This window comes from Microcaecilia unicolor, chromosome 11 (assembly GCF_901765095.1).
Source record: "Microcaecilia unicolor chromosome 11, aMicUni1.1, whole genome shotgun sequence".
In the NCBI taxonomy this organism is placed as follows: Eukaryota; Metazoa; Chordata; class Amphibia; order Gymnophiona; family Siphonopidae; genus Microcaecilia; species Microcaecilia unicolor.
In genome coordinates, this window is record NC_044041.1 from 118791535 (window position 1) to 118819218 (window position 27684).

General features: G+C 44.4%; 1 protein-coding gene across 2 annotated transcripts in view; it reads right to left on the reverse strand.

Annotated features, from left to right (window-relative positions):
* MAP3K11 (mitogen-activated protein kinase kinase kinase 11) overlaps positions 1–27684 on the reverse strand; it is a 75953-nt gene that overhangs the window by 7155 nt on the left and 41114 nt on the right. Inside the window, exons 5-8 of one of the 2 annotated variants that reach the window (XM_030218613.1) lie at positions 15291–15525; positions 7199–7312; positions 6935–7073; positions 5635–5726 (exon numbers count right to left, since the gene is read on the reverse strand). In XM_030218613.1, the coding sequence (XP_030074473.1) occupies positions 5635–5726; positions 6935–7073; positions 7199–7312; positions 15291–15525 (580 nt within the window). Of the gene's footprint in view, positions 1–5634; positions 5727–6934; positions 7077–7198; positions 7313–15290; positions 15526–27684 lie in introns of both variants that reach the window. The other variant, XM_030218612.1, reaches the window with a different exon arrangement.

The following is a 27684-nucleotide window of genomic DNA, read 5'->3' on the forward strand; positions in this document are numbered from 1 at the left end:
CCATGAGTGGGAAAGCGCGGGGTACAAATGTAACAAAAAAAAAAATAAGTTCTATAACTGCATTCCTCTATTAAGGTGCAGGGTGCCCCAAGGAGATTTGTGAAGCACCTCTCTATAATGGCATCTGCTGCTAAGATTCCATTATAGAACACTAGCATAACCTGCCCAACTTCTGCATGCCCAGTTATACCAGCCATAGACACAGTATAACTGCAACCACGTAAATGCTACAGGGATGATATAACCTACAGTATTCTGTAAGGAAGGTGTATAAGGGGAAGCACCGCCCATATCCCGCCCAAGTGAATGCCCCCCTGTATTTATGTGTAAGGGGAAGCCCCTCCCATGTTCCACCCAAGTGAATGCCCCTTTGTATTAGTGTAAGGGGGAGTCCTACCCATATCTGCCCACGTGAATGCTCCCATGTATTTATGTGCAAGGGGAAGCCCCGCCCATGTTCCGCCCATGTGAATGCTCCCTTGTATTTCTGTGTAAGGGGAAGCCCCGCCCATGTTCCACCCATGTGAATGCTCCCTTGTATTTATGTGTAAGAGGAAACACCGCCCATGTTCCAAGTGAATGCCCCCTTGTATTTATGTTTAAGTGGAAGCCCCTCCCCATTCTACCCAAGTGAATACTCCCTCGTATTTACATAGTAACATAGTAGATGACGGCAGAAAAAGACCTGCATGGTCCATACAGTCTGCCCAACAAGATAAACTCATATGTGCCACTTTTTGTGTATACCTTACCTTGATTTGTACCTGTCTTTTTCAGGGCACAGACCATATAAGTCTGCCCAGCACTATCCCCGCCCCCCAACCACCAGCCCCGCCTCCCACCACCAGCTCTGGCACAGACCGTATAAGTCTGCCCAGCACTATCCCCGTCTCCCAACCACCAGCCCCGGCACAGACCGTATAAGTCTGCCTAGCACTATCCCCGCATCCCACTACTGGCTCTGTGTAAGAGAAAATCCCGCCTATGTTCCGCCCACGTGAATGCTCCCTTGTATTTATTTGTAAAAGGAATCCCTGCCCATGTTCCAAGTGAATGCTCCCTTGTATTTATGTGTAAGGGGAAGCCCCTCCACTGTTCCACCCAAGTGAATGCTCCCTTGTATTTATATGTAAGAGGAAACCCTGCCCATGTTCCAAGTGAATGCTCCCTTGTATTTATGTGTAAGGGGAAACCCCGCCTTTGTCCCCTACCATGCTCTGCCCATGTGATTGCCATGTGTATTTATGCACGCTGCCTTATAAAATAGCGTTTAATCACTTTATTGCCACATATGCATGAAAGCGTAGACTTACCCACGAAAGTGACAGTACTTTATACACTTATGCGTGAACGTGACGCATAACTATGGGTGCTCAGCTGTAGAATTGCCCCTCATGAAGGTAGTTTTAAAAGGGTGCCCCTACTTTAAGAAAGCAAATGGGTTGTGGGGAAAAAATGTATACTCAATCACTAGCTGCAAAACCAGCCTCCAACATTTTGATTTTGGAGGAACGAGTTTCACACCTTAAAATTATGGGAATCTTATGGAGCATGTCCCCAACCAAAGAGGCAGAAGATGTTTAAATTGGTTTGGGAACTATATCTCCCATCGATACTCCCAAAAGCACACAGTTAAGTTTTGAATAGTTTTCAGGATACAGCTGGAAGGATAGATTAGCACTTTTTGGGCTCTGAGGTGGTGGGGGTGGGGTTTTTGAAATCTGGTGGTTTGGGACTAGAATGTTATTATGAGATGGTTTGAGGTCACAAGAGTCCAGACCTCTCACCATCGTGCGACTGCTTACAGAAGTTTATAGTATTGGATTGTTCCTTGGTGGAGTGTTGAGGGGGGGGGGGGGGAATGGGAGGGGATGTTTTTACTTCAATGTTTAGTACATTAGTTTATTATGTTAAACAACAAAACATACCGAAACAGTATTCTGCGCTGTATGTTATTATTCTTTCAATAAAAAAGATTTCACATAAGAAATCAAATAGTTGCCCACTTAGATGCTATTCTCTAAAGAGACACAGATATCCTGTGTGTCTTTAGAACCAGTGGCGTACCAAGGGGGGGGTGGTGGGGGCGGTCCGCCCCGAGTGTCAGCGGGTGGGGGGGTGCTCCGCAAGAGCCGACAGCTTTTTTTAAAAATCCATGCAGCAATCGCCGATGCAGGCAGCGCCTCGCGTCTGCCCTGCATGAACTGAAAAGAGAAAATCGCTTCGCTGGCGTCGGGCCGTCCCTCGCTTGTTGTCCCGCCCTCTTTTGAGGTAACTTCCTATTTCCTCGAGGGCGGGACAACAAGCGAGGGAAGGCCCGACGCCAGCGAAGCGATTTTCTCTTTTCAGTTCATGCAGGGCAGACGCGAGGCGCTGCCTGCATCGCTGCACGGATTTTTTTTTTTTTTAAATGCAGGGTGGTGGCTTTAGGGTGAAGAGGGCTCAGGGCTCTCGACAGGGGGGGGGGGGGCTCAGATGGGAGAGGGGGGGCTCAGAGGGGAGAAGGGGATTGGTGAGGGTGCTCAGAGGGGAGAAGGGGATTGGGGAGGGTGAGGGTGCTCAGAGGGGAGAAGGGGATTGGTGAGGGTGGTCATAGGGGAGAAGGGGATTGGGGAGGGGAGTGCTCAGATGGGAGAAGGGGTCTGAAGCTGGAACTGGGGTCTGACAAGGGGGCAGGAGGGAAAATGGGTCCATGCAAGGCATGTGGTGGATGAAGGGGGCTGGAACTGGGGGCTGAAAAGGAGGGTATTTGGGATAAGGGGGCTAGTACTGGAACTGGGGGCTGAAACGGGGCAGGGGCTGAAACTGGGGGCTTTAAAGGGGACAGGGAGAACTGGCTGGGGCTGAAGCTCGGGACTGATGGGAGAAAAGGGCTGGGGACTGGTGGGATAGTGGGGCTGAAAAGGGGGGCATGTGGGAGATGTGGGCTGGAACTAGGGGCAGGTGGAATAAGGGGGCTGAAAAGAGGGGGCAGAGAGAGAGGAGACAGACCCTGGATGGAAGTGAGGAGCGTGAGGGAGGGCAGACCTTGAATGGATGGGAGAGGGAGGGCAGACGGATTGAAGGGGGAGAGAGAAAGAGGGCAGACTGGGGCAAATGGTGGATGGAAGGGGCAGAGATAGAGGGCAGATGTGGATGGAAGGGAGTGAGAGAGGGCAGATGTGGATGGAAGGGGGAGAGAGAGATGGCAGACTGGGGCAGATGGTGCATGGAAGGGGCAGAAATAGAGGGCAGATGTGGATGGAAGGAAGAGAGAGAGGGCAGACAGTGGATGGAAGGGACAGAGAGAGAGGGCAGACACTGGATGGAAGGGACATTAGAGAGGGCAGACACTGGATGGCAGAGAGAGAGCGAAGACAGATGCTGGATGGAGGAAGACAGTGAAAAGAAGACGAGGAAAGCAGAAACCAGAGACAACAAACTGTAAATATATATTTTAATTATTTTGCTTTAGGATATAGTATTGTAGCTGTGTTAATAAATGTTTATAAATAGAACATGTAAATAAGGTAATCTTTTTATTGGACTAATTTTAATACATTTTGACTTAACTTTCAGAGAACAAAACCCCCTTCCTCAGGTCAGGATAGGATAATATAACAGCACTATACTGTATTGACCTGAGGAAGGAGATTTTGGCCTCTGGAAGCTAAATGTATTAGTCCAATAAAATGGTATTATTTTATTTTCTGTATTTGGTTTATTTCTATTTGTTAATTTGTAAAGTGGTGATTGGTGTTAGTTTTTTCAAATTTACATCTGCTGTCTTTATATTTTGCACAGTTCTAGGGGATTGTTTCTGTGATGTTGCATTGTATGCAGAGTCTGGCATCAGGGGTTCAGTTTAATTTTTGTCTAAATAGATTACTTATTCTATAGTGGATTAGGGGGTATCTGTGTTTGTGAAAATGACATTGCTTTCAGTTGGCATTGACTGCAGGATCGACGATCTGTACTAATCTGTTTTCGTTTTACAATAGGTGAATTGATGTTCTAGTGCTCACTGTAGTGTTTAAGATGCTTTCCTTTTCCTTGTGTGACTCGTACAAATTACTGCTTATGGTATGGTAGAATCGCTCTATAGGTCCTGAATGTTTTGTATTCTTGGTATGCCTAGTACTGGATTTGGGGGGGGGGGGGGGGGGGTTAAAAAATGACTGGCCCCGGGTGTCAACTACCCTAGGTACGCCACTGTTTAGAACACAGTAGCACAAGCAGCAAAAAATCACACCTTACCACAGGCACAGATAGTTACAGCAGTTCAATACAGGTGTAACTGTCCATGCCTAGATTATTTAAGTATGTGAATAAATTAACCTTTTTGATAATCTATGTGAGAACCCTGTACATGCTGTGCCTATATTCAACTGCTAAACACACCCTTGAGTCAGCACACATAGCTTTAAGCTGGCCAAGATTTTAAACAGGACATTTACGTGTGTGTCCAGTCGCATCTACACAAAAATGACTTTATAAAAATTACCCCCACTATGAATAAATAGTACATAAATAACCAAATATAGCAAAACAAAATAATAAAATCAGTAAGTAAAAACATCACAACAAAACCTAACCAACAATTGATGCCAATAGCCAAACCTAATGAAATTCACTATCTCTTCAGAAATCTCTAGAACAAAGAGGTCTTCAGAACATATCTGAAGACTGTATAAGAGATCCTTGTCAAATTCCTCCTGCTATCTCTGTTATGGAGATGGGGTTGTGTGGACCTGTACTCTGTTAAAATCAGGTCTCCTCTGGCAGCCGTGGGGAGATATCTCTTGACAGAACCCTGCTGCACACTTGACCATTTGCAAAGCGTGCTGTTCCTTCTTGAATTCCGGCACTGCAAGCTCATGGGATGCCTGTGCTTATCTCGTGCATTGTGAGATAAGACTCACAAGTTTTGAAAAAGAATCACAATGTCAACGTTCAAAAGGGAGCAGCATATTAGGAGGAAGGGCTTTGCATGTCATAATGGGGGCACGCATTGCTGGAGACTGATGACCCATACTGCAAATTCAAAACTGGAAGAAACCTTAGGATGTTATACCCCAACTCTTTCCATTCCAGATAGATGCGTGTCTAACCTGTTCTTAATTCCCCCAATGAGAGTGATCGCACCATCTTCCCAAATAAAGGACAATCGATCCCTATCTCTCTATTATCAGGTTGCCCCTAAGTCTTTCCTGAGTTGCATACAGTGGGATGAGATCCTGGTTGACCGCTTCATCTGGAAGAACAGCCAGAACTTGTGCAAAAATATTGGACACCTAGGGGAACCTTCAGCCTTACATTCCCAAGCCCCCCCCCCCCCCCCAATGTCTAACTCATTGGCTCCCCCTGTCCAAGATTCTGATAATTAAAGTCTACAATCCTGACCATCCTACAATTCTATAAACACACATAATTGGCCATCATACTTTTAAATACTTTTTTTGCAGGTTAAAAAGTATGCGTTGATGTTTTTCTGCGTTTGTGTGGTTTTCAAACTATTTGTTTTGCTCCAGCTCCAGCTGCTTCTGCTGTCCCCATAGAAGCAGCCATCCTAAGTGACTGGCTTGTCTTCCCTCACCTTATGGTTAGACCGACCCTAAGAAATAGGACAATGGAAGAGTAGGAAGGAGGGCTCACCATTTAGCGTTACTGGTGCTGATGACGGCACTACGGGTGTGTACTCCTCCACGTCTATATACCAGGTAGTCTCTTCCAGCCGAGACCTCCTCCTGGGAGAGGCAAAAAAAACCAGGTGAGGGGTTAGGATCTCATCTCCTCCATGTGCTGGGAGATGGGAAAGCAATTACACTTCATTTCGGGCCCAATATTTAAAATGATTTAAACAGCTCCTGGCCCTTTAAATCGCCTGTCCAGGGCTAACTGGGTACTTAACCAGACAGTGCTGCTGAAAATGTCTGGTTAGTACCCGACATGAAACCAGCTATTTAGGAGGCATTCCAGGGGCCGATTCAGCACTTTACTGGCTAAAGTAATCGCATAAAAGTCAGTCCTACCTTTATGTGGTTCACCATAGCTGGTTAAGAGCTGAATATCGCTCTTAACCACCTATGTTTTCACCGGCCCCATATACCAAGAAATTCAATGCCAGAGACTGGACATGGCCCAACATTGAATCTTCGGGAATAATGCTGGTGGCTGACAGCAAAACGCTGATTGCCACCAGCTGCATATCAGGCCCATTGTTTTTATCCAGTGCCAACTGTGTACCCAGTCCCGTACACAGCACACCAAGAAGAATCAGAACAGGGATAAGAGAGTCCGGACCAAATACTGGCAACTCACCAGGAGTAGCAGTGGGTTGAGAACCTAGGGAACTGGGTTCAAGTCCCACTACAGCTCCTTGTTTATTTCTTTATTTCAAAACTTATATTCTGCTCAATCCAAATGTTCTTGGTGGAGAACAATATTAACATTCATAAAATCAAAGAGCCACATATAAAAAGCATACTTCGTAACACATACATTAACCTCAAAAGTAATTTCCGTATTAATACTTCTCATTTCACTACATTTGGTACTCCAGAAAATGTCTCTCTGTTCACTTAACTCATTTTCCTCTTCTCCCCATATGCCTGAAAAAACAAATATGTTTTCAAATCCATCTTGAACTGTTTTACATCCAGGATCTTTCTTAACCTCAGTGGCAAATTATTCCACTTTGAGGGACCTGAATGTGGGACATGGAAAGTGGAGGACCTGACCCTGGGTAAGTCACCTAACCCTCCACTGCTCCAGGTACAAAAAGTTAGATTGATAGCCCACAAGGGATAAAGTACCTGCATATAATATATGTAAATCGCTTTAGTTGCAGTCACAGAAAGGTGGTATATTAAATCCATGACCCCCTTTCCCTTTCACTCCAAGATTCTTTTAACATGGTTATTTGATACATGCATAGAGGTCTCTGTCTGCTTACCTCTCATCCTGAGGTCCAGAATCCCAAGGTTTGGGTGAGCTCGGACCCCATGTCCAGCCGGATTTCCTCTCTCCATTACGAGGGGTCTCAGTCCGCCGTGCTGACTGCTTCCCCCATGTCTGGCTGGTCTCGCTGGGATCTACTGTTGACAGGGGAGAAAAGAGTGTTCACAGCCACCCCGCAACTCACAGAACATAACATACAACTTGGTGCCTGGGCTGTGGGCCCACACATCAGAGCAGCTGTGGCCCAGGAGTTGCTTACATTGAATGGTTCTGAAACGGGGAAATGTGGGAGAACCGCCTGGTCCGATTTCAAACATATTCTTGCGTTTGTCCATGCTTGGTGACGCCTGCACGGTGATCCGGTGTTTAAAGTCTAAAAGGTATGAGAAGAGACAAGCACAGTTACTCAAAGAAACACAGGGTCATAAAGAGACTCACACGGCCATAAGTGGTTACAGCAGTTAGAGTTAGCATATCTGAGTTTAAAAAAGGTTTGGACAAGTTCCTGGAGGAAGCAGAACACTGAGCTAGATGGACCATCAGTCTGATCCAGTATGGCTATTCTTATGTTCTAACTGTAGGTTAGAACCGAGTCACACGGGGATGACTTATGAAGCAGCACAAAGCAACCACAAGTTTCCAATGCCTAAAATACAGGATAATCAGAAGATCCTTAGTTATTAAAATGGAGAGGGGGGGGGGGGGGGCAGAAAGCAGAACCTGGTCTCATGTTTTTAAGCATTCCTAGCCCCGTATTTGTCCGATTCCACAAGGTGTTGTTTGTCAAAGAGGTTAGTTTGAAATAATAAAAGCCCAAGTATTAACACAGGCATCCATGTGGCCAGGTTGTTTTCCAGGCTGCAGTGCTGGAATCGACCAGCAGCTAGGTCTATTTGTCAGGCTGCTTGTTCTGTGATAACTAATGGCTTCTCACATCACAGGGTTTGATTGTCAGACTATGAAAGGTAACAGGAAGGCTTGCTAGTAATAGTAGCTATTTAGATCATACATTGATGAAAATAAAATCAAACTCAGCAACTGGCAAGCTGCATGTAGTGTAATTAACTAGAAGTTCTAGTGGAAACAGATGCTCACAAGGCCACACCTGTCTGGCAGGTGTGTAGGCGATCTGGGAGCCTGGATGTTTAGGCAATGGTTACACTGGAATTGCAGGCTACTTAGATTCATACAGAGCCCTGTAGTTCATTATGGACAGGTGGGTGCTGGGAGGAGTCTATATATTCCTCTCCCAAGATGGTGGAGCACAGGGAAGGTGGTCACACCTGGAATGAGCCTTAATAGTGCAGCAGATGCTAACTGGTGAAACTGGATGGGTCACATGGGTTTATTTCTACTGTCCTTTACTGTGTTACTATGAATTGTACCTAACACAGAGTATTAATGATCACACAGAAAACAACAGATCATGTCAACCACTTTAAGAAGCATGGCTCTACCAGGGGTGGAGGAGAAATCAGAGTATCTATACTACGTTTAGACAGAAGATGGGAACATGCCCTTGTTCAATCTTAACCACAGTAGCAAAACCATAAAAAGGTATTTTGAGCTCCAAGTACAACTCTCAATCCTTATCCCCCCCTCCCTGATAAAACAAGAACACACCCATTTGTGTCACTGGGCAGTAAAAGTACAACTATAACAAATCATCCAGTTCTGTAGTGTTAACTAGTCGGGTGTGTTGAAAAAGAACATTTGAGGCCCAGGATCCAGCTGAGAGGAACAAGGAAAGCCCCTTGGCAGCCATCTTTGATTTGGGCAAAAGAATGCAAAGATTTTATTGAGATTATTTTACGTTTAATGTTCTGCATGTGAAGCATGCTTACAAGTGGGAAAACTGGTAAAAGGCTATTAAATAATTGTGAAGGGGTATGCACGCAGCTGACAAAAACATAAGCACTCTTATGAGATTTGCATATACACATTCCCAGAACCATTGTCTGGAAGGAGGGGGAGTTGCAACATATGCATATATTTTACAGAGCAGGTGGAAATTTGTGCATGAGATTTGCACGCTATCGAGGTTGGATGCTTATTTCATCTCACTAGTGTGCCTGAATACAGATAAGTCTCAAGTAATTTGTACTTTTTACTGAAGCTTAAGAGATACAAAGTTTTGAACATGCAGACTGCATAGACACTGAATTTGTATTCAATTTGTGAACTACTTGAATTTAAAACCCAGAAATTTATAAAGTGTGATGACAAGGTGCTAGGTGGTGGTATCTATTTGAGAATCTGTATGTTCTATGATATTTATTTTCTTTTAGTCTGATTTCTCACTGAAACATTGGTGTTTAAGAGTGAACTTAACTGATATATTTTATAAAAGATACAAGGAGCCAACATTGCATTTATGAAATGGGTATTTTTAGATATTTCACATAAGTGTCCTGTTATGAAATGTACCCTCTCATTTGTGTTTCTGGGTAGGAGAAGGAAATCACAGATAAAATCAACCAGTTACCCAATCCAGTTAGCTGGGATCCCAGCGGGTTTAATGAACACACCTGCCTTTTGAAAATAGGATTGCATTGGAGGCAAAAACACACAGCAAAAACTTTTTGATGTATATTAGAGGCATGAAGCGAGTAAAATAATCAGTTGGACCACTTGATGACCGAGGGGTAAAGGGGGTACTCAGGGAAGACAAGGCCTTAGTGGAGAGATTAAAGGTATTCTTTGCTTCAGTTTTCACTGAGGAAGATGTGGGAGAAATACCAGTGCCAGAAATGGTATTCAGTGCTGATAAGTCAGAGAAACTGAAACAAATCTCTGTAAACCTGGAAGATGTAATGGAGCAGTTTGACAAATTGAAGAGTAGTAAATCACCTGGACCGGATGGTATACATCCCAGAGTACTGATAGAATTGAAAAATGAACTTGCAGAGTTGTTGCTTGTAATATGTAATTGATCTTTAAAATCAAGCATGGAATTGGAAGATTGGAGGGTGGCCAATATAACACCGATTTTTAAAAAGTGTTCCAGAGGTGATCCGGGAAATTATAGACCGGTAAGCCTGACGTCGGTGCTGGGCAAAATGGTAGAGTCTATTATAAAGAACAAAAGTACAAAGCATATACATAACCATGGATTAATGAGACAAAGCCAACATGGATTTAGTTAAGGGAAATCTTGCCTCACCAATCAACTACATTTCTTTGAAGAAGTGAATAAACATGTGGATGCTCCCAAATTCCTCTTTGACTGAAAGCCTATTTTTAAATTAAACAATTGCGTTTGCTGCGCTCTTATTTTTTTAAGATAATATTAGAATAATTGTGCAGTTAGTAATGTTAACATTGCTAGATTATGGAAACTCTAAAATCTCTGGTATGGATCATGTTACTCCTTTATTGAAAGAGATACACTGGTTGCCAGTCATGCTTGGATTGATTTTAAGGTGCTCTTTTTGGTTTTTAAGTTTTTAGATGGTACTTGTTCACAGTGGTGTTCCTATGTCGGCTGCCACCCGGGGCGGATTGCCGCTGTACAGCCCCCTGTGCATCACCCCCCCCCCCCCCCCCCGCAGCGTATCACCTCCTGGGTGTGAAGGCAGCAGTCGTGTGACTGTCGGCTCCACCGGTTCCCTGCCCCGAAACAGGAAGTAACATCAGAGGGAGCAGGGAACCAGCAGAGCAGACAGCCGCATGGCTGCTCCCTGCACCCCCTTGCAACATGCACTCCGGGGCAAACTGCCTCCACCGCCCCACCCTTGGTAAGCCACTGCTTGTTCAGAAGGTGGCCACAGATTGATAACAATGTTAAACGTTAAAACAACATCTAGGGGCTGTAACTACTTTCTTCTGACTTTTCCCGCAACTAAAAAAGTTAAATTTAAAGCTTTGTTTTCTCACTTCTTTTTTCTTCTTAGACATCCGTTTGCGGAATAATGTTCAGCTGCTTAATGAGAAATTACTATTCGTTTCACAAAGCTTTGAAAACTCACTTGTATACCAACTTATAAGATTTGAAAATTTGATAATTTTATTTTCCTATTTTTTTTTTGTAATTTATGATGTTTTGTATCAGCATTTAGTTCTATTTTATGTAACACGCCTTGAATCTGAAATGAGAGAGTTGGTGAGAGACAAGTCCTTTATAACATAACATAAAGGTGAGCTGGTCAATATTGTGTACCTGGATTTTCAAAAGGCATTTGACAAACTACCTCATGAAAGACTCCTGAAGAAATTAGAAACTCACGGGATAGGAGGTAATGTAGCGCTTTAGAAATGTCAAGTAGTAGTAGTAGTAATGTCCAATTGTAGATTAAAAACTGGTTAAAAGATAGAAAACAGAGAGTAGGGTTAAATGGTCAGTATTTTCCATGGAGAAGAGTAGACAGTGGGGTTCCCTAGGGATCTGTGCTGGAACAGCTGCTTTTTAACATATTTATAAATGATCTAAAGATGGGAATAACTAGTGAGGTAATTACATTTGCTGATGACACAAAGTTATTCAAAGTTGTTGAAATCGCACCTCGAATACTGTGTGCAATTTTGGTCACTGCATCTCAAAAAAGATACAGCAAAATTAGACAAGGTACAGAGATGGACAACGAAAATGATAAAGGAGATGGGACAGCTTTACTAAGAGGAAAGCCTAAAGCGGAGTGGAACGGATAGAGGTGAATTGCTTGTTTACTCTTTCCAAAAATACTAGGACTAGGTGGCACGCAATGAAGCAACTAAGTAGTAAATTTAAAACAAACTGGAGAAAATATTTCTTCACTCAGCATGTAATTAAACTCTGGAATCCGTTGCTAGAGAATGTGGTAAAAGCAGTCAGCTTAGCAGGGTTTTAAAAAAGGTTTGGATACTTTCCTAAAAGAAAAGTCCATAAGCCATTATTAAGATGGACTTGAGAAAACCCACTGTTTAGTTCTAAGATAAGCAGCATAAAATCTGTTTTAGTGTTCTGGGACCTTGCCAGGCACTTGTGACCTGGATTGGCCACTGTTGGAAACAGGATGCTGGCTTTGATGGACCTTTGGTCTGTCTCAGTATGGCAACGCTTATATTCTTGTGTTTGTGTTGCTCTAGAGAGTTCATTTAACTTATTGGCTCAGTGTGTTGCCGTAAATAGAATGTTAGGTAATATTAGGAAAGGAATAGAAAACAAAACAGAATATCGTGTTGCCTCTATTACTTCATGGTACGACCGCACTTTGAGAACTGTGTTCAGTTCTGGTCATCTCATTTCATAAAGGATGTAGTGGAATTAGAAAAGGTTAAGAGAAGGGCAATAAAAATGATGCAATGGATGGAATGACCTGCCTATGAGGACATGTTATGGAGATTAGAGCTCTTTAGCTTGGAAATCCACCAGAGATTCAGATTTTAATATCCCTGTATCCCTTGTATGGAATTTGCTGCCCAAATACATTCATTTGGGCAGCTCCTTGTGACTCTGGGCAAGTCACTTAACCCTCCATTGCCCCTGGTACAAAATAAGTACCTGAATATATGTAAACCGCTTTGAATGTAGTTGCAAAAACCTCAGAAAGGCGGTATATCAAGTCCCATTTCCCTTTCATATTTATTTTTGTTACATTTGTACCCCGCGCTTTCCCACTCATGGCAGGCTCAATGCGGCTTACATGGGCAATGGAGGGTTAAGTGACTTGCCCAGAGTCACAAGGCGCTGCCTGTGCCTGAAGTGGGAATTGAACTCAGTTCCTCAGTTCCCCAGGACCAAAGTTCACCACCCTAACCACTAGGCCACTCCTCCACCCCAATGGAATCCTCGCTCCACAAATTCAGAATTGCTTTGAAAACTTATTTTTACTACTAGCCATTGTTTATCTCTGGATATGGATCTACTTTTTGGGAACCTGCCAGGAACTTGTGACTTGGACTAGCCACTGATGGAAAACAGGATACTGGACTAGATGGACCTTAGGTTTGACCCCGTAGGGCAATACTTTTGTTTGTAGTGATAAGGAGCAAAATCTTTGCATGTATCGTACAGATCTTTTAACATCACGCACAATGAAGCCCCCGCCCCCACCTCCCTGGTCACAGATACAAAAAAAACCATCAGCTAGGATCGGCTGAGGCCCTCTCATTGGCCAAGGGAGCCTAAAGGGGGCGCACTGACCTCGGAACACAGAATTACAGTTGCAGAGTGTGAGAAGCTGACATTTACAGGGCCAAGTCAGCAAAAGCTTGAGGTCTGCAACACATCCTGGAGCTCTGCCAAAAACAAGGGAGGCCTTGAGCAGGAAGGAAGTGAGAAACGCTGCAGGATCCTGGGATAAGAGCCAGTGTTTATCTATCAGGAAACTGCCTGTGCCTCCATCCCCATAAAACAGCAGAAAGGGTTCCTCCAACATCCAACATATATCAACACACAGAGAAAGCAGTACACCATTATGGGAGGAAGGACGGACCCCTCTCCCCTCCCCCACAACACACCAAGTTGGGATATAAAGCGAGAAGTACATCCAGCAGAAAAGGAGGTGATCCTGCCTTTGTACAAGTCATTGGTGAGGCCCCACTTAAAATATTGTGTTCAATTCTGGAAGATGCATCTCAAACAGATTAGGCAGGCTAGAAGAAGTCCAGAGAAAGGCAACCACGTTTTACTGGGTCTCTGCACCTGAGCTCATTTGAGATGAGGGTTGTGTTATGCAGGTCTGAGAGCAGCAGCGTCTTTACTGTGCCCCTGTCGACTTCACTTTTATGATATATTTTCCTGACACCGAGAAGTTAATAACATCCAACAGCAGTTAACAGAGGTTCTAATCAAGTCAGTAAGCTAAAAAGAACCAGCGGTAGAAAGAGTCAAATAAAAGTGAAGCCGAGGAAAAGGAGGGTGTGGAACCAGAGGCCATCGCTGGTACTCACTACCACCCACATAGGGGGCGATTCTGTAATACAGCTGCTAACATTTATGTATGCATTACGGACATAAATGTTTGAAATATTAATTTACATGCGTGTTTATGCCAACATTCTGCCCAAGCACTACTCTGTAAATATTGCATATTTGCAAGGGGGCATATACATGGGTAGGACTCATATGCATATTCCTTATGGAATACTATAAAATATGCATATATCTTTGGCATTTAGATGCACACAATTGCACCAGGTCTAGGGCCTACACTTACATTTTAGGCAATACCAGGTTAGATTAGTATTGTATAAAGGAAAGGAGGCACTTATGTTCCTTTATAGAATGGCTCCTACCAGGCACCTAATTATAGACACTGAATTGCCATTTATAACAATTACAGAAGTATAGAAGACTTTATATGAACACTCACTGACCATACAGGTAACTATGATTTGGACTATTTTCTCCCAACATGCCTCACTTTGCATTTGTCAACATTACATCTGTACCATAACATCTCCAAGACATGTCCCAAGATCCAGATGTTTTGGACATGTTTCTTGTAAGAAGTGGCTCAAGTTATAAAGAGAAAATAGACCAGTGGGAGGGAGAATGACATTCCCAAGGTATGCAGCCTCACAAATGCTTCTGGCTGATGGTTTTCCATTGTGATCTTTTGAAAGTGTGCCCACATAGCTCACAAACACCAACAGATATTTGAGGTGGCTAGAACTAAAAAAACGGATATATTTACTGAAGTGAGAAAATCATAAATGTGGCAAGGTTTGTGGGGATTTTGGGGGACTTTTACCATGTTGATTTACCTTGGGAATGACAATTTGTAGTGGGAACACAACTCCACATAAACTTAGCATAAGATCTTGGAATAACAGTAAAATTCTAAAAGGGAAGGGAAGCAGAGGTGGGGGTGAAGACCCTCCCCACACAACAGTGGTAGAAAAAAGGAGTGAGGAGCTGGGGAGGGGCAGGGAAAGACAGAGTTGAGGGAATTACCTTACACAATGGTGGTGGGAAAGACCCCCTAGACTAGATTCTTGATATACTGCCTTTCTGTAATACAACCAAAGCTGTTTATATATTACATGCTGGTACTTTTTCTAGCCCTAGTGGGCTTACAGTCTTACACAGCAGTGGTGGGAGAGAAATGAGTAGCTGGCAGGAGGAGCAGGAGAAGACAGGATTAAGGGAAGCTCCTTACCCAGTAGTGGTGGAAGAGATAAATCAGGAGGGTGCAGAAAGGAGTGACGAATTGGGGGAGGGGCAGAGGAAGATGGGGTTGAGGGAAGTTCCTTACCTTGTGGTGGTGGGAGAGATGAATTAGGAAATAGATGAAGGGAGTAATGGGACAGAGGAGTGAGCGGCCGAGAGGATGAGGTAAAAGTGGAAGGGGTTGAAGGAAGCTCCCTCTCCAGATGCAGTGGAAGAGAGGGTGTGGGAGGAGAAGAAGTGGTTAAGGGATGCTTCCTACCCAATGGCATGCTAATCTCACTGTCCCGGGATTTCAGCTTGTTCTTCTTGAAGGTGCCCTTCCTCTTCCTCACATCGGGCTTCTTGTTCATCTGGTGGATAAGCAATGTGAACTCTCGCTCAAACACCTCCAGCTCCCACTGTGCCAACTCGTGCTCCCGCTGCCGCAGGATCTCTTCATAAGACTTCTGCTCCAGGGCTGCCTTCTTCAGTTCCTCCTCCCGACTCAGCAGCGCCTAATGGAGAGGTGGGACAAGGTGTCAGGTGTCAGCTCGGACTGCTTACTTAATAATAAGGAAACATTTAGTCAGAAGGACCACCCAGGTCTGAACGTGGGGATCCAGTTTCATATCCCACTGCTCCCACTATGTAGCCCAGCTTCCCACCCCAATTCTGCCATCATCTCCCATCAGATCAGCCAGCTTTACATTCCTTACAGCTTCTACTATTTTTCAACACTCAGCTCCTCACCTCATTGCTCCCACCATGTCAAGCTAGCCATCTTTCACCATATGACCCAACCTTCCACCCCACTTCTGCCACCACCTCTCATTATATAAGCTAGCCTCTCATTTCACATCTGCCATTAACTCCTACGTCAGCCAGCTTTTTCCAGGGCTACTCTTCCAACCAACAGGAAGTGGTTTCTTAGATTTTTGATCAGCAGGGCTGACACAACGAGATACTTTCCACTGTTTATCATTGCTTTTTATTTTATTTTTTTCATCTTCTTTCTGTTTTGGCTGTAGCCAGCTCAGAATAAAAGAGACAGAAGAAAGAGAGCACATCAGAGAAATGGACATTTTTTTTGTGAGGGCAAATTCAGAGAGACAAATCCTATCTGTTCCTCTGCATCTCATCTTCCTATCCTAAGTGACCAACTGTGCTCACCTGAACAAGCATAGAATCATAGAAAAATGTAGGCAGATAAAGACCATATGTCCTATCCAGTATTCCCACCCATGCCATTGTGAGGATGTATATGGAATACTGCCCCTCACCCTTAAGAAGGATCCCTATGATAGCCTGAGCCATTTTAAGGTTGCTAGTCCCGCCCCAGGAGGAAGTGAGCTGGGTGGGGTGGACTCAGAACCAGGAAGTATAAAAAGCAGAGCTAGACTGAGGTTAAAGAGGCCCAGGGAAATGCAAGTTGCTTACCTGTAACAGTAGTTCTCCTTGGACAAATGGTCTTGCAGCCACACAAACTGAATTACATCCACGTGACAGTATGAAGCCGGATCAGTGCCAAAGCTGTGAAGCTTCTAGAAAAAATCTTTTGCACATGTACAGGATTTCCCACTTTACTGTATGTACAGTTACCCCACCCCTTCCCTCAGTTATATCCAAAAGCTAGCAGCAACTTCGGGAGGGCAGGGTGGGTTTGTGTGGCTGCAAGACCATCTGTCCAAGGAGAACTACTGTTATAGGCAGGGCTTTTTTTTGAAGGGGTTCTTGGAGGTACTGAGTACCAGCACCTTTTCCATTGTCTGCTAAAATTGACCCATGGACCTCAAGTTTTAATGAAAGAGCTCAGGCTCTACACATCAATTCTGCCTTGTCATAGATTCTGTGACTAGTTGCAGAGGGCCTGGCTATTATGGGATGAGCCCCTCAGTGTCATCCCACCCCTGAAGAGTGGCCTAGCATTTGAGTACTGGCACGCTTTTTGCTAGAAAAAATGCACTGGTTATAGGTAAGCAACTTTCATTTCTCCTTGGACAAAGGTGTCTTGCAGCCCCACAAACTGAAGATTCCCATGCTCAACAGGTAACAGACATGGTAAGTGAAATGCAGTTCCATTAAATACCTATAGGTTCACTACAATAAAGAATGTAAAAATGAAATGTCTGGTAGTGGAGGAGGAGGAGGAGGAGGAGGAGGAGCAGAGTTAATGCTTCAAATCGCTGAAGCCAGAACTGCTTGTCCAAAAAGGAATCTGTAGCAGTAATGTTTAGTGAACATATGTGCTGTTGACCATGTAGCTGCTCTGCAGATCTCTTGAGGCGATGTGCATTGAAGATGAGCCCTGGTCATTGCCATGGCCCTCAGACAGTGAGCCACGACACCTGGAATGGAGGACAGGGTGTCCGCACTTGCATGATGGTAACAATAAGTAATGCATGCTGCAATCCAGCTGGAAAGTGTTCCCTTTGCTACAGGACAAGGTTTCACATCTGAACAAATGGAGAGGAACAGTTGGGACGGCCTATCCTCTGAAGCAGTCTGCTGAAGATAAGTCGTTAATGCTCTGACACAATCTAACATGTGCATTCTCTCCACTGCCTCACTCATCCAAGTAAGGCACTGAAGAGAAAACAGGAAGTGTGATGATTTGATTGACATGAAAAGGAGAAACTACTTTTAGCAAGAACTTTGGATGTGTCCGCAGTAAAACTTTATCATGCAGAATTTGTGTATACAGTGGATAGTGAACTAATGCCTGTATCTTGCCTAATGAGCAGAAGTCAAGGTGATTAGGAATAGAGTTTTCCAAGTTAGGAATTTCCTGTCTGTGACATCTAGTGGCTCGAATGGAGGAAATGTGAATGCATTTAGGACTAGATTAAGGTCCCACAGCAGAGGATGTAAATGTAACATTCCCTTGATAAAATTATTTAGTCAAGGAATGTTGAATAAGCGTCAGGTTATCAAGGGGGGGGGGGGGGGTCATGAAAAATAGCGCTGCAAGGTGAAAAGAGAGTTGTACAACAAATCCATTGCTGAAAGATGGAGATGGTAGTCCAGGACCCAGGCCATTTGAGATGTGCTGGATGTACATGTCGGGGTATACACCAGTGGGTGAAATGGCTCCATTTTGCTTCATATGATTTCTTTGTAGAGTCTTTTCTTGATGCAAGTAGCAAACGTAAAACCTCCGGCGAAAAATCCAATGGTTCAGGATTAGTGGACTGATCAACCAAGCCTGCCCTGTTGCCGAGTAATAAGGTCTGGTTCTATGGGTAACGTAAGTGATGGTTCTGATGACATGCCTAGAAGGATCGGGAACCACACTTGTCTGGGCCAGTATGGAGCTTTTAGAAGGAGCGTTGCTCCATCGGTTTTCGCTTTCTGAAATGTCAGTGACAAAAGCGGAATTGGAGGATAAGCGTTCAGGAGTCCCTGTGACCAATCTATGAGGAAGACGTCTTCTGCTAATCTGTTCTGACTGGGATACTTTAAACAAATATTTGGGACATTTGGAGTTCAGTGGGGATACAAACAGATTGATAATTGGCTGTCTCCACCTCCTGAACAGGGAGTGCATAACAGTGGTCTTTAGAGACCATTTGTGAGGCTCTAGTTTCCTGCTGAGTGAATTGGCCACTACATTGAGCTTCCCAGGGAGATATGAGGCCAGAAGGGTGGATTGCATCTCCAGGGCAAAATGCCAAGTCTTCAGAGCTTCCCAATACAGTGTATATGACCCTGTTCCCCCTGATTGTTAATGTAGTACATGGCCACTTGATTGTCAGTTTGCACATGGATTCTGTGATGTGCTAGGTGTTTTTGAAATGCATTGAGTGCCAATCTGATTGCTCGTAACTCTAAGTAATTAATACTGAGGCGCTGATCTTCTGATGTCAGGAGCCCCGAGTCTTGTACTGACTGAGATGCGCTCCCCAGCCCTGTTCGATGCATCTGTTGTCACAGTGATAGTTGATGGACTGGTGCGAAATGAGATTCCGTGTAGAAGATTGGAGAGGTGTGTCCACCACTCAAGAGAATTTTTTGAGATGTTGTGTGAGACCCACTTTTGTTGGCAGCAGCTGAGTAGCCTGTATCCAGCGATCTCTGAGGTGCTACTGAAGAGTGCACATATGACGATGTGCCAAGGGCACCACAGCAACCACAGCAGCCATATGTCCCAACAAGACTAGAAGCATCCTGGCTGTAGTAAAGGTGGCCAAGTTCATGGACAGTATTAAGTATTGAATTGTTTGAGCTCTGGCCAGTGGTAATTGAGCCAGCATTCAAGGTGTTTGAATATACACCCCTATGAACTGCAAATACTGAACTGGAACTATCTGGGTTTTTTCTTGGTTGACCAAGAACCCCAAATTGGTAAGTAGTCTGACAGTGTTTTGCAACATTTGGAGGGTGCTGTCCTTTGTTGGTGATGCAATTAACCAGTCGTCCAGGTACAGGAGCACCGTCATCCCCAGTTGTCTCAGGTGGATTAGAATGTATAAAAATAAGCATCTCTTAAGTCGAATGAGACTAGCCAAGCATCCTTGCCCAGGAGAGGTAGAATCATGGACAGAACTGTCATTCTGAACTTTTCTTTCTTGATGTATCTGTTCAGAGGTTGGAGATTGAGGATCGGATGAAGCCCATCATTCTTTTTTGGTATAAGAAAATATCTCTATATATAAAAGGCACCACCAACGTTCTAAATGAAGCCTCCAGCCGGAAGTGTGAAGGGAGAGAGATATCCGGTTTCCCCATGAGTGTCTGCCCCGCCCTCGCTCTCTCTGTAACACAAACAGTGAAGGAAAACACAGCAAAGCATGAAATCAAATCGCTCTCTCTGTAACAGTGAAGGACACAGAGGGGGGAGGGGAGAGAGGGCAGAAGCCCTCACTATCTCTGTAACAGAAACACAGCACAGCAGGAAACTTAACACTGAAGGACTCGACTCCGAGGGGGGAGGGGACAGAGAAGACAGACAGCACAGGGGAAGGGAGAGAGGGCAGAGACACACACACTCCCACATGCACACAGAAGAAAACCTTGCTAGCCCCTGTTTCATTTGCATCAGAAACGGGGCTTTTTTACTAGTTTGGAATAAAAGCCGGTATTTTGATGTATCAGTGGGACCGACTCTATAGCATTGATAGCCAATAAACAGTTGATGTCTTCTTGTAACTGACCTGCAGGATCTGGTAGAATCACTGACTTGATGAGATGTGTAGCTGGTGGTTGACGGTTGAAATGTAGGCGATAGCCCTGGTGAACAATGGAAAGCACCCATGAATCTGATGTGATATGATTCCAAGCATGTGCAAAAGAATTTAAATGACCTCCTACTGGTAATTGATGGTGCTTTTAGGGGTCAAAAATTGGGTGTAGCTTTTGCTTGCTGAGCAAATGCTGACTTTGACGGTCTTTTGTCTCAATAAGGCCCAACTTTGTTGTTGTTGTGGTCGTTGTTGTTTCTGTATTTGTTGATATTGTCTCCGAGGTTGATATTTCTTCCTTGAAGAGTAATAAGAAGTTTTTTTTTTATAAGACCCTTGTGGCTGTTCTATAATATCATCTTCAATGGTGTCTAGTGTTGTACAATCCTCTTTAATGGTGTCGATAATTTCCTTGACTCGGTCTCCGAACAGAGTTTTCCCTGTACAGGGTGCATCCTCTCCGAGTGCAGATGCTTTTAACCAGGAGAGGCCTCTAGTGGAAATTCCTACCGCCGCTCCACAAACTGATGTATCATAAGACTTGTGCACCATCCTAATTATATTCTTGGCGCACTCCTCCAAAGCTTGCATGAAAGTATAGAGTGGAGCTTGGGAAGTGGCAGGTAAAGCCTCAACCGCTTTATTCATATTATGTAGTATAGTAAATTGATAGTATGCGTAGTGAAAAAGATGCAAACATATCTGGGTGTTCAACATGATGTTTTGAAAACTTCTATTGCCCATGAGATCCATTGCTTTCATATCCTTAGTAGGTGGAAAACTGGAATGATCTCTAGAGCTTTAGTGTTTGCGCATGTCAGTGCGGTGACAGAGTCGTAGACTCCAGTCCTGAATGTGGAGATGTAGACTCATATTCAAAATGTAGTTCTGCTTCCATTAACTCCAACGTGGAGATAGACCTAATCCGCTGACGCTGCTCTGAAGGAGGGCGAGGGAATGGGCCAGAAAGCAGGATAGATACTGCTGCTGTTGAGCTGGAAGCTGATCTTGGCTCTACTACTGCTGCTGTGTAATAAACTGCTGCAGGAGCTGCAGTAAATTAGCAGTTTCCTAAGGGGTTTTCTGGTGCTGAACTGGACCAACTTGTTGAATGAGTTGTGGTGGGGGTACAGACACTGGTTTTCCAGTAGATGTGGAGACACTGGATGCAGAACTTGATCGGTGCCTGTGGTAATGGGAAGATCTGTGAGCATGGTGCCCAGTATGAGCGGTTCTGTACCCATGTGTCTTGTGCCTATGTTAGGACTGCTCTGATGAATGGGCATGTCCATGTGTCGGCCCAGACAGTGATCGACTCTGATGCTGTGACGCATGGGACCCACTGCGTCTAGATTGCTTGTTTAGAGAAGTCATTTTTCGTTGGATCCGACGTTGTGCGTTGGTGCGTAGACACGTCATGAGATGGACACTTGTCGGTGATGAGGACAGTATGAACCGGAAGCACTGAAAGCGCTGGATGAGAGGTTAAAGGGGTCTGCTGTGGTTGATCAACCTGCATGTCCACAAGTGAAGGCATAGGAAAAGAAGCCGCTGCTCTTTCATGTTCCAGTGAGTCAGTATGCTTCTTTATAGATGATTTTTTACCTTTAGTCACATTCAGAGTTTGAGGCTGGGTGGACGCACGAAAATACTCTTTCACTTTCAGATCTCATATTTTAAGAGTTCTGGTTAACAACTTAGCACAATCGGAACAACTAGAGCCCAGGTGGTCTTTACCGAGACACCAATAACAAGTTTGGTGAAAATCGGTTTTAGATGTTTTATTGTTACAATCCATACAACATTTGAACCCTTGCTTCTTAAATAACATGTTGAAAAACAATAAGAAAGCTAAAATCAAATTCTATTAGTTTTTTTATTCTGAAATGATGAAAATATTCCCTAATAGGAGACACTGGTCGCCTAGGTGTGACTGCTATCGAGAAAAACGAAAAACTGAAGGAAGGAGCGGTGTAACTGTACATATAGTACATACAGTAAGGCATGTGTAAAAACTTTTTCTAGAAGCTTCACAGCTTTGGCACTGGTCCAGGTTGATTCCATCACATGTCCAGGGAGAAGGAAGAACGGAAGTACAGCATCATTAGGCAGCTTATGTCTAATGATCGTGACTTGGCTGAGGTAAGCCACTTTTGTTTCCTGATTTGAGATAGCAAGCCTTGCTCTGAGGCCTGGAACTTAGACAAGAACTAATAGGCTGTGTTTAGGCATGGCAGCCCCATCAGCCACAGACTGTGTTTTGGGCCTGACAGCCAGAGGCTTCCTTAAGATTGTATTTACTGAACAACAGATGTGCTTCACATTGTGTTCCTGGTCCTGTGACATAAAAGGCCTCAGGATTCAGTTAATAAAACACTTCTTTTTGTTTATATACCTTCGTCCGGCTGTGTTATTTCGCAGGCCCACCCTCAACCCTCACTCGGGGTATCGCAGCCATCTATTCTCCCTATCACTCCCTTAGAGATCATATGTATTTGTCCCAAGCTCTCCTGAATTCAGATACAGTTTTCATCTCCACCGTTTCCACCAAGAGGCCATTTCACAAATTCACCACCCTGTCTGGGAAGAAGTATTTCCTCAGGTTACTTCTGAGTCATCTCCTTTCACCTTCATCCTATACCCCCTCATTCCAGAGTTTCTTTCAATTGAAAGAGACTCGGCTCCTGTGCATTTATGCCACATAGGTACTTAAATGTCTCTATCATATCTCTCCTCTCCCACCTTTCCTCCAAAGAATACATATTGAAATCTTTGTCTATTCTCATACGCTTTATTATGAAGACCACTGACCATTTTAGTAGCTGCTCTCTGGACCGACTCCATCCTGTTTATATCTTTTTGAAGGTGCTGTCTTCAGAATTTTGCACAATATTAAAAATTAGATCTCACCAGAGTCTTATACAGGGGCATCATCACCTCCTTTTCCTACTGGCCATTCCTCTCCCTATGCACCAAGCATCCTTCTAGCTTTCATAAGAGCACAAGCGTTGCCATACTGGGACAGACCAAAGGTCCATCAAGCCCAGTATCCTGTTTCCAACAGTGGCCAATCCAAGTCACAAGTACCTGGCAAGATCCCAGAACAGTAAAACAGATTTTATGCTGCTTATCCTAGAAATAAGCAGTGGATTTTCCCCAAGTCTATTATCCAAAATTATCCAGTTTATTTTTAAACTCTGCTAAGCTGGCTGCTTTTACCACATTCTCTAGCAACGAATTCTAGAGTTTAATTACACATTGAGTGAAGAAATATTTTCTCTGGATTATTTTAAATTTACTACTTAGTAGCTTCATTGTGTGCCCCCTAATCCAAGAAATTCACCTCTACCTGTTCCATTCCACTCAGTATTTTATAGATCTCTGTCATACCTCTCCCTCAGTACCTGGTCAAAATAGCTCCGACAAAAAAGCTCCAAACAAAAAACGCTTATAAATACATAATAGTCCCTTACATAACAGCCACTGTCAAAATGGCCTGCCCACAATATAACCCTCGACAAGTTAGCCCCCTGACAAAAGGGCCCAATCAGGCTGCCCAGAATATGGGACTGCATTTTTTTCCTAATAACCTTACCTTGCCAAACAGGATAAGGTTGGTAAGACTATGAAAATGATGACAATATTGTTTTGGTTTTTTTTAATTAGCATGGTGATGGAAGAATAGTTTCCTCAAATAGCAGAACAGATCATGAATACCAGTTTGTAGCTATAGAATTTCATTTATATATGCTTTATGCAATTGAATGCTGGTATGCCGCTGGTTACAAGGCTGTTTTGTCAGGGCTTTTTTGTCGGGGCTATTTTGTCAGGGCTATTATGACTGGGTGCCCTCCCCATCAGCCTTCTCTTCTCCAAGCCTTAGCCACTTAGTCTTTCCTTACAGGGAAGTCATCCCATCCCCTTTATCATTTCTGTCACACTTCTCTGTACCTTTTCTAATTCCGCTATATCTTTTTTGACATGCAGTGACCAGAATTGCATACAGTACTCCAGGTGTGGTCGCACCATGGAGCAATACAATGGCATTATAACATTCTCATTTTTGTTTTCCATTCCTTTACTAATAATTCCTCACTTTCTATTTGCCTTCTAATACGGAACCTTATGCTATGTAGCTATAGTTTGGGTTCCTTTTTCCCCACATGCATCACTTTCCACTTGCTCACATTAAACGTCATCTGCCATCTGGATGCCCAGTTTCCCAGTCTTGCAAGGTCTTCTTGCAATTTTTCACAATCCTCTTGCGATTTAACAACATTGAATAACTTTGGGGCTCATGTTCAAAAGAGAAAAATGTCTAAAGTGGCATAGAGCAGCATTTGGACATTCTTCTTACAAAAATGTCCAAATCAGTATTTTCTAAACCTATTTTTCAGACATTTTTCTATGCTGCTCTTCTGCAGTGCATCCAACCCTCAAGGGGGCGTGTTGGGGGCGTGTTAAGGGTAGGATTTGGGTGTTCCTAAGACTTAGATGTTTTTCAGCCACAATGGAACAAAACTAAACTAAAACTAAGACGTTTTGAACTAGACCTGTTTTTATAACGATTAAGGCACAAAAATGTGCCCTAAGTGACTAGATGACCACTGGAGGGAATCAGGGATGACCTCCCAATACTTCCCCCAGTGGTCACTGACCCCCTCCCAACCACCCAAAATGTGAATAAAAATATGACTTACCAGCCTGTATGACAGCCTCAGATGTTAAAGTCAGATCTATTAAAGCAGCATGCAGATCCCTGGAGTAGTGCAGTGGTCGGTGAAGTGCACTATGGAGTGGGGTACTTGGGTAACTATCCCTCTCTACCTGTCACACTTGTGCTGGAAACTGTGACCCCTCCCAAAGTCACCAAAACCCTACTGTACCCACATAAAGGTGTCCCCTTCACCCATAAGGGCTATTATAGTGATGTATAGTGGGGGGGCAGTAGGTTTTGGGTGGGTTTTGGAGGACTCAGGGGACAAGATAAGGGAGCAAAGGTGAGATGTGTACCTGGGAGCATCTTTGTGCCCCATTGCTCTCCTGAGATGTATGGGGAACCAATCTGCTAAACTGACTAAGATGGCCAAACAGCAGAGAGCTCTGAAGCGGAGTTCCTGAGGTCCCGAGCAGCCAGGTCGTCCCAGGCCACGAACGGGCACCCCAGCCAAGGGGGATCAGCGCCAGAGGATGGTGAGCCTGGAGAGGACCGGTCACGCCTAGTGAACAGATCACCCCCCGAACTGGACCACATGAGTGCGTGGCTGTAGGCAGGCAGCTCTGAAACAGAGCTCCTGTATTCCCAAGCAACCAGGTCATCCCAGACCGTGAACGGGTGCCTTAGCAGAGGGAAGATGGCAGCAGGCACCGGAAGGTGGTGCAAATGCAGGAGACCGGTCATGCTAAACGGAAGGTTGACTCCACCGAACCAAACCAGGTGAACACATAGTTGCTAGCACACGTGGTCACCAGAGGAAGGGGGGCAGTGCAGGGAGAGCCCACTGCTGCTGCCACCACTGCTCAGGACCCAGATCTGGACTCTCTCCCCCAAACTGCCGCATCTCTAGGCACATTTGCCACCACCAGGCTGGTGAGCTGCCTCGTAGGGCCAAGCAGGGAGGGCTTTGGACTGTAGGAACACACTGGCAGAAGGTGAGCAAAGCAGAGAGAGAAGAATCCTCCACCTGGCCTGTCACACCGACACACCTCCCCTCTTCCGGCTAGCTGTGGCGGCGAACAGAGATCGCTCACAATCAGCCACTGTACGGAAGCCAAAGTTTGGCGAGGTGCCATGCAAGCACTGTGGTTGGACCTATGGAGAAGGGCCCAAGATGCCACACAGCTGGCATCAGGGATACTAGCAGCATCACCAAACAAATGAAATAAAATCCCCATATGCATTACTGACAGACAGAACCCAACAACCAGAGGCAGTACCAACATATAACCCTCACAATAAACCAGAGACTAAACCAACAACCAACAACAAAAAGACAAACCAGAACAACCCACAACAATATAACAAAAAGACAAGCCACAACAAGACCACAACACTAAAACAGTCGGACAGCATAGATAACTACAGACGATGCATACAAAAAGATATCCATGGGATGCATAAATGCACGATCGGCAGTCAACAAAACAGCCATACTGAGAGACTTGATTGAAAGGGAAAACATAGGAGTTCTACTCATAACAGAAACATGGCTACACCTAGAACAAGACCCAGTATTGCTGGACCTATGCCCACCAGGATAGAAAACAATACACCTAAATAGAAATAAAAAGAAAGGAGGGGGAGTTGCAATCACACACAAATCCCCTTTCACCACTGAGTATGTCGCTAAACACATATCCCCAATGATGGAAATACAGTGCACTCCATTTAAGTGCACGTCGGATAAGCGCATGCTCTGTTTAACTGCATGCCGTACTTTGGTCCCGTTTTTGGCACCATCCATTTCTATGGGGACAAACTTCGGTTTAGCGCACCACTGATAAGTGCAAGATTCGCTTATATGCATGGTTCAAGACTGCTCCTCTGCAGGCAACACTACGCATAAGCGCGCACATGGAATATGGAAGCTGATTGGCGCGTGACAACCAACGAGATTTCAAATTCACTGCCTCTTTAACTGCCACAGGCAGAATAAGCGAAAGAATGTTGTTAGGGTGTACACCGGGGTCGTCGTCACGGCAGAACTGTAAGACTTTAACACTGGCTGAACGAATAGAATTTCTTAAAAAATTAGAAAACAAACAAAGTCAAGCAAAAGAATATGGTGTCAATCCCAGTCAAATTTCACTTGTCTTGAAGCAGAAAGCCCAGTTTCTGGAAGAATGGCAAAACAATACAAATCCACAACGGAAATGAAAAAGGGCGGGAAAAGCTGAGGAAGTAGAAGGTGCTCTTCTTCGGTGGTTTTCTCGAGTCAGGAGCAGACAGTTTCCTGTCAGTGGTCCACTGCTTATGGAGAAAGCTAACCAGCTAGCAGAAAGTATTGGACTAACTGAATTCAAAGCCACTGTTGGATGGTTGGAAAGATGGAAGGAGAGGAAGGAGAGGAAGAGCATAAAATTCAAGAAACAGCATGGTGAGAAACAAGACGCTGATGACTTTGGTGCTGAAAATTGGGTTGTTTCAGTTCTTCCTACCATCTTGAACAAGTTTGCACCTCGTGACATTTTCAATGCTGACAAAATGGTCTCTACTGGCGAGTGATTCCTGATGGAACACTTGCATTCAAACATGCTGAAACTACTGGAGGTAAAACACCGAAGGACCGACTGACAATCCTCCTTTGCTGCAATATGGATGGGAGTGAGAAGTTGGAACCCCTTGTCATTGGAAAGAGCAAACAGCCCCGTTGCTTCAAGAAAGTTAAGCGACTTTCTGTGTCATACGAGGCTAACGCAAATTCATGGATGATTGGGGAAATTTGGAAGTAGTGGCTAAAGAAGTTAGACACTAGAATGCGGGCACAAAAGCGTCAG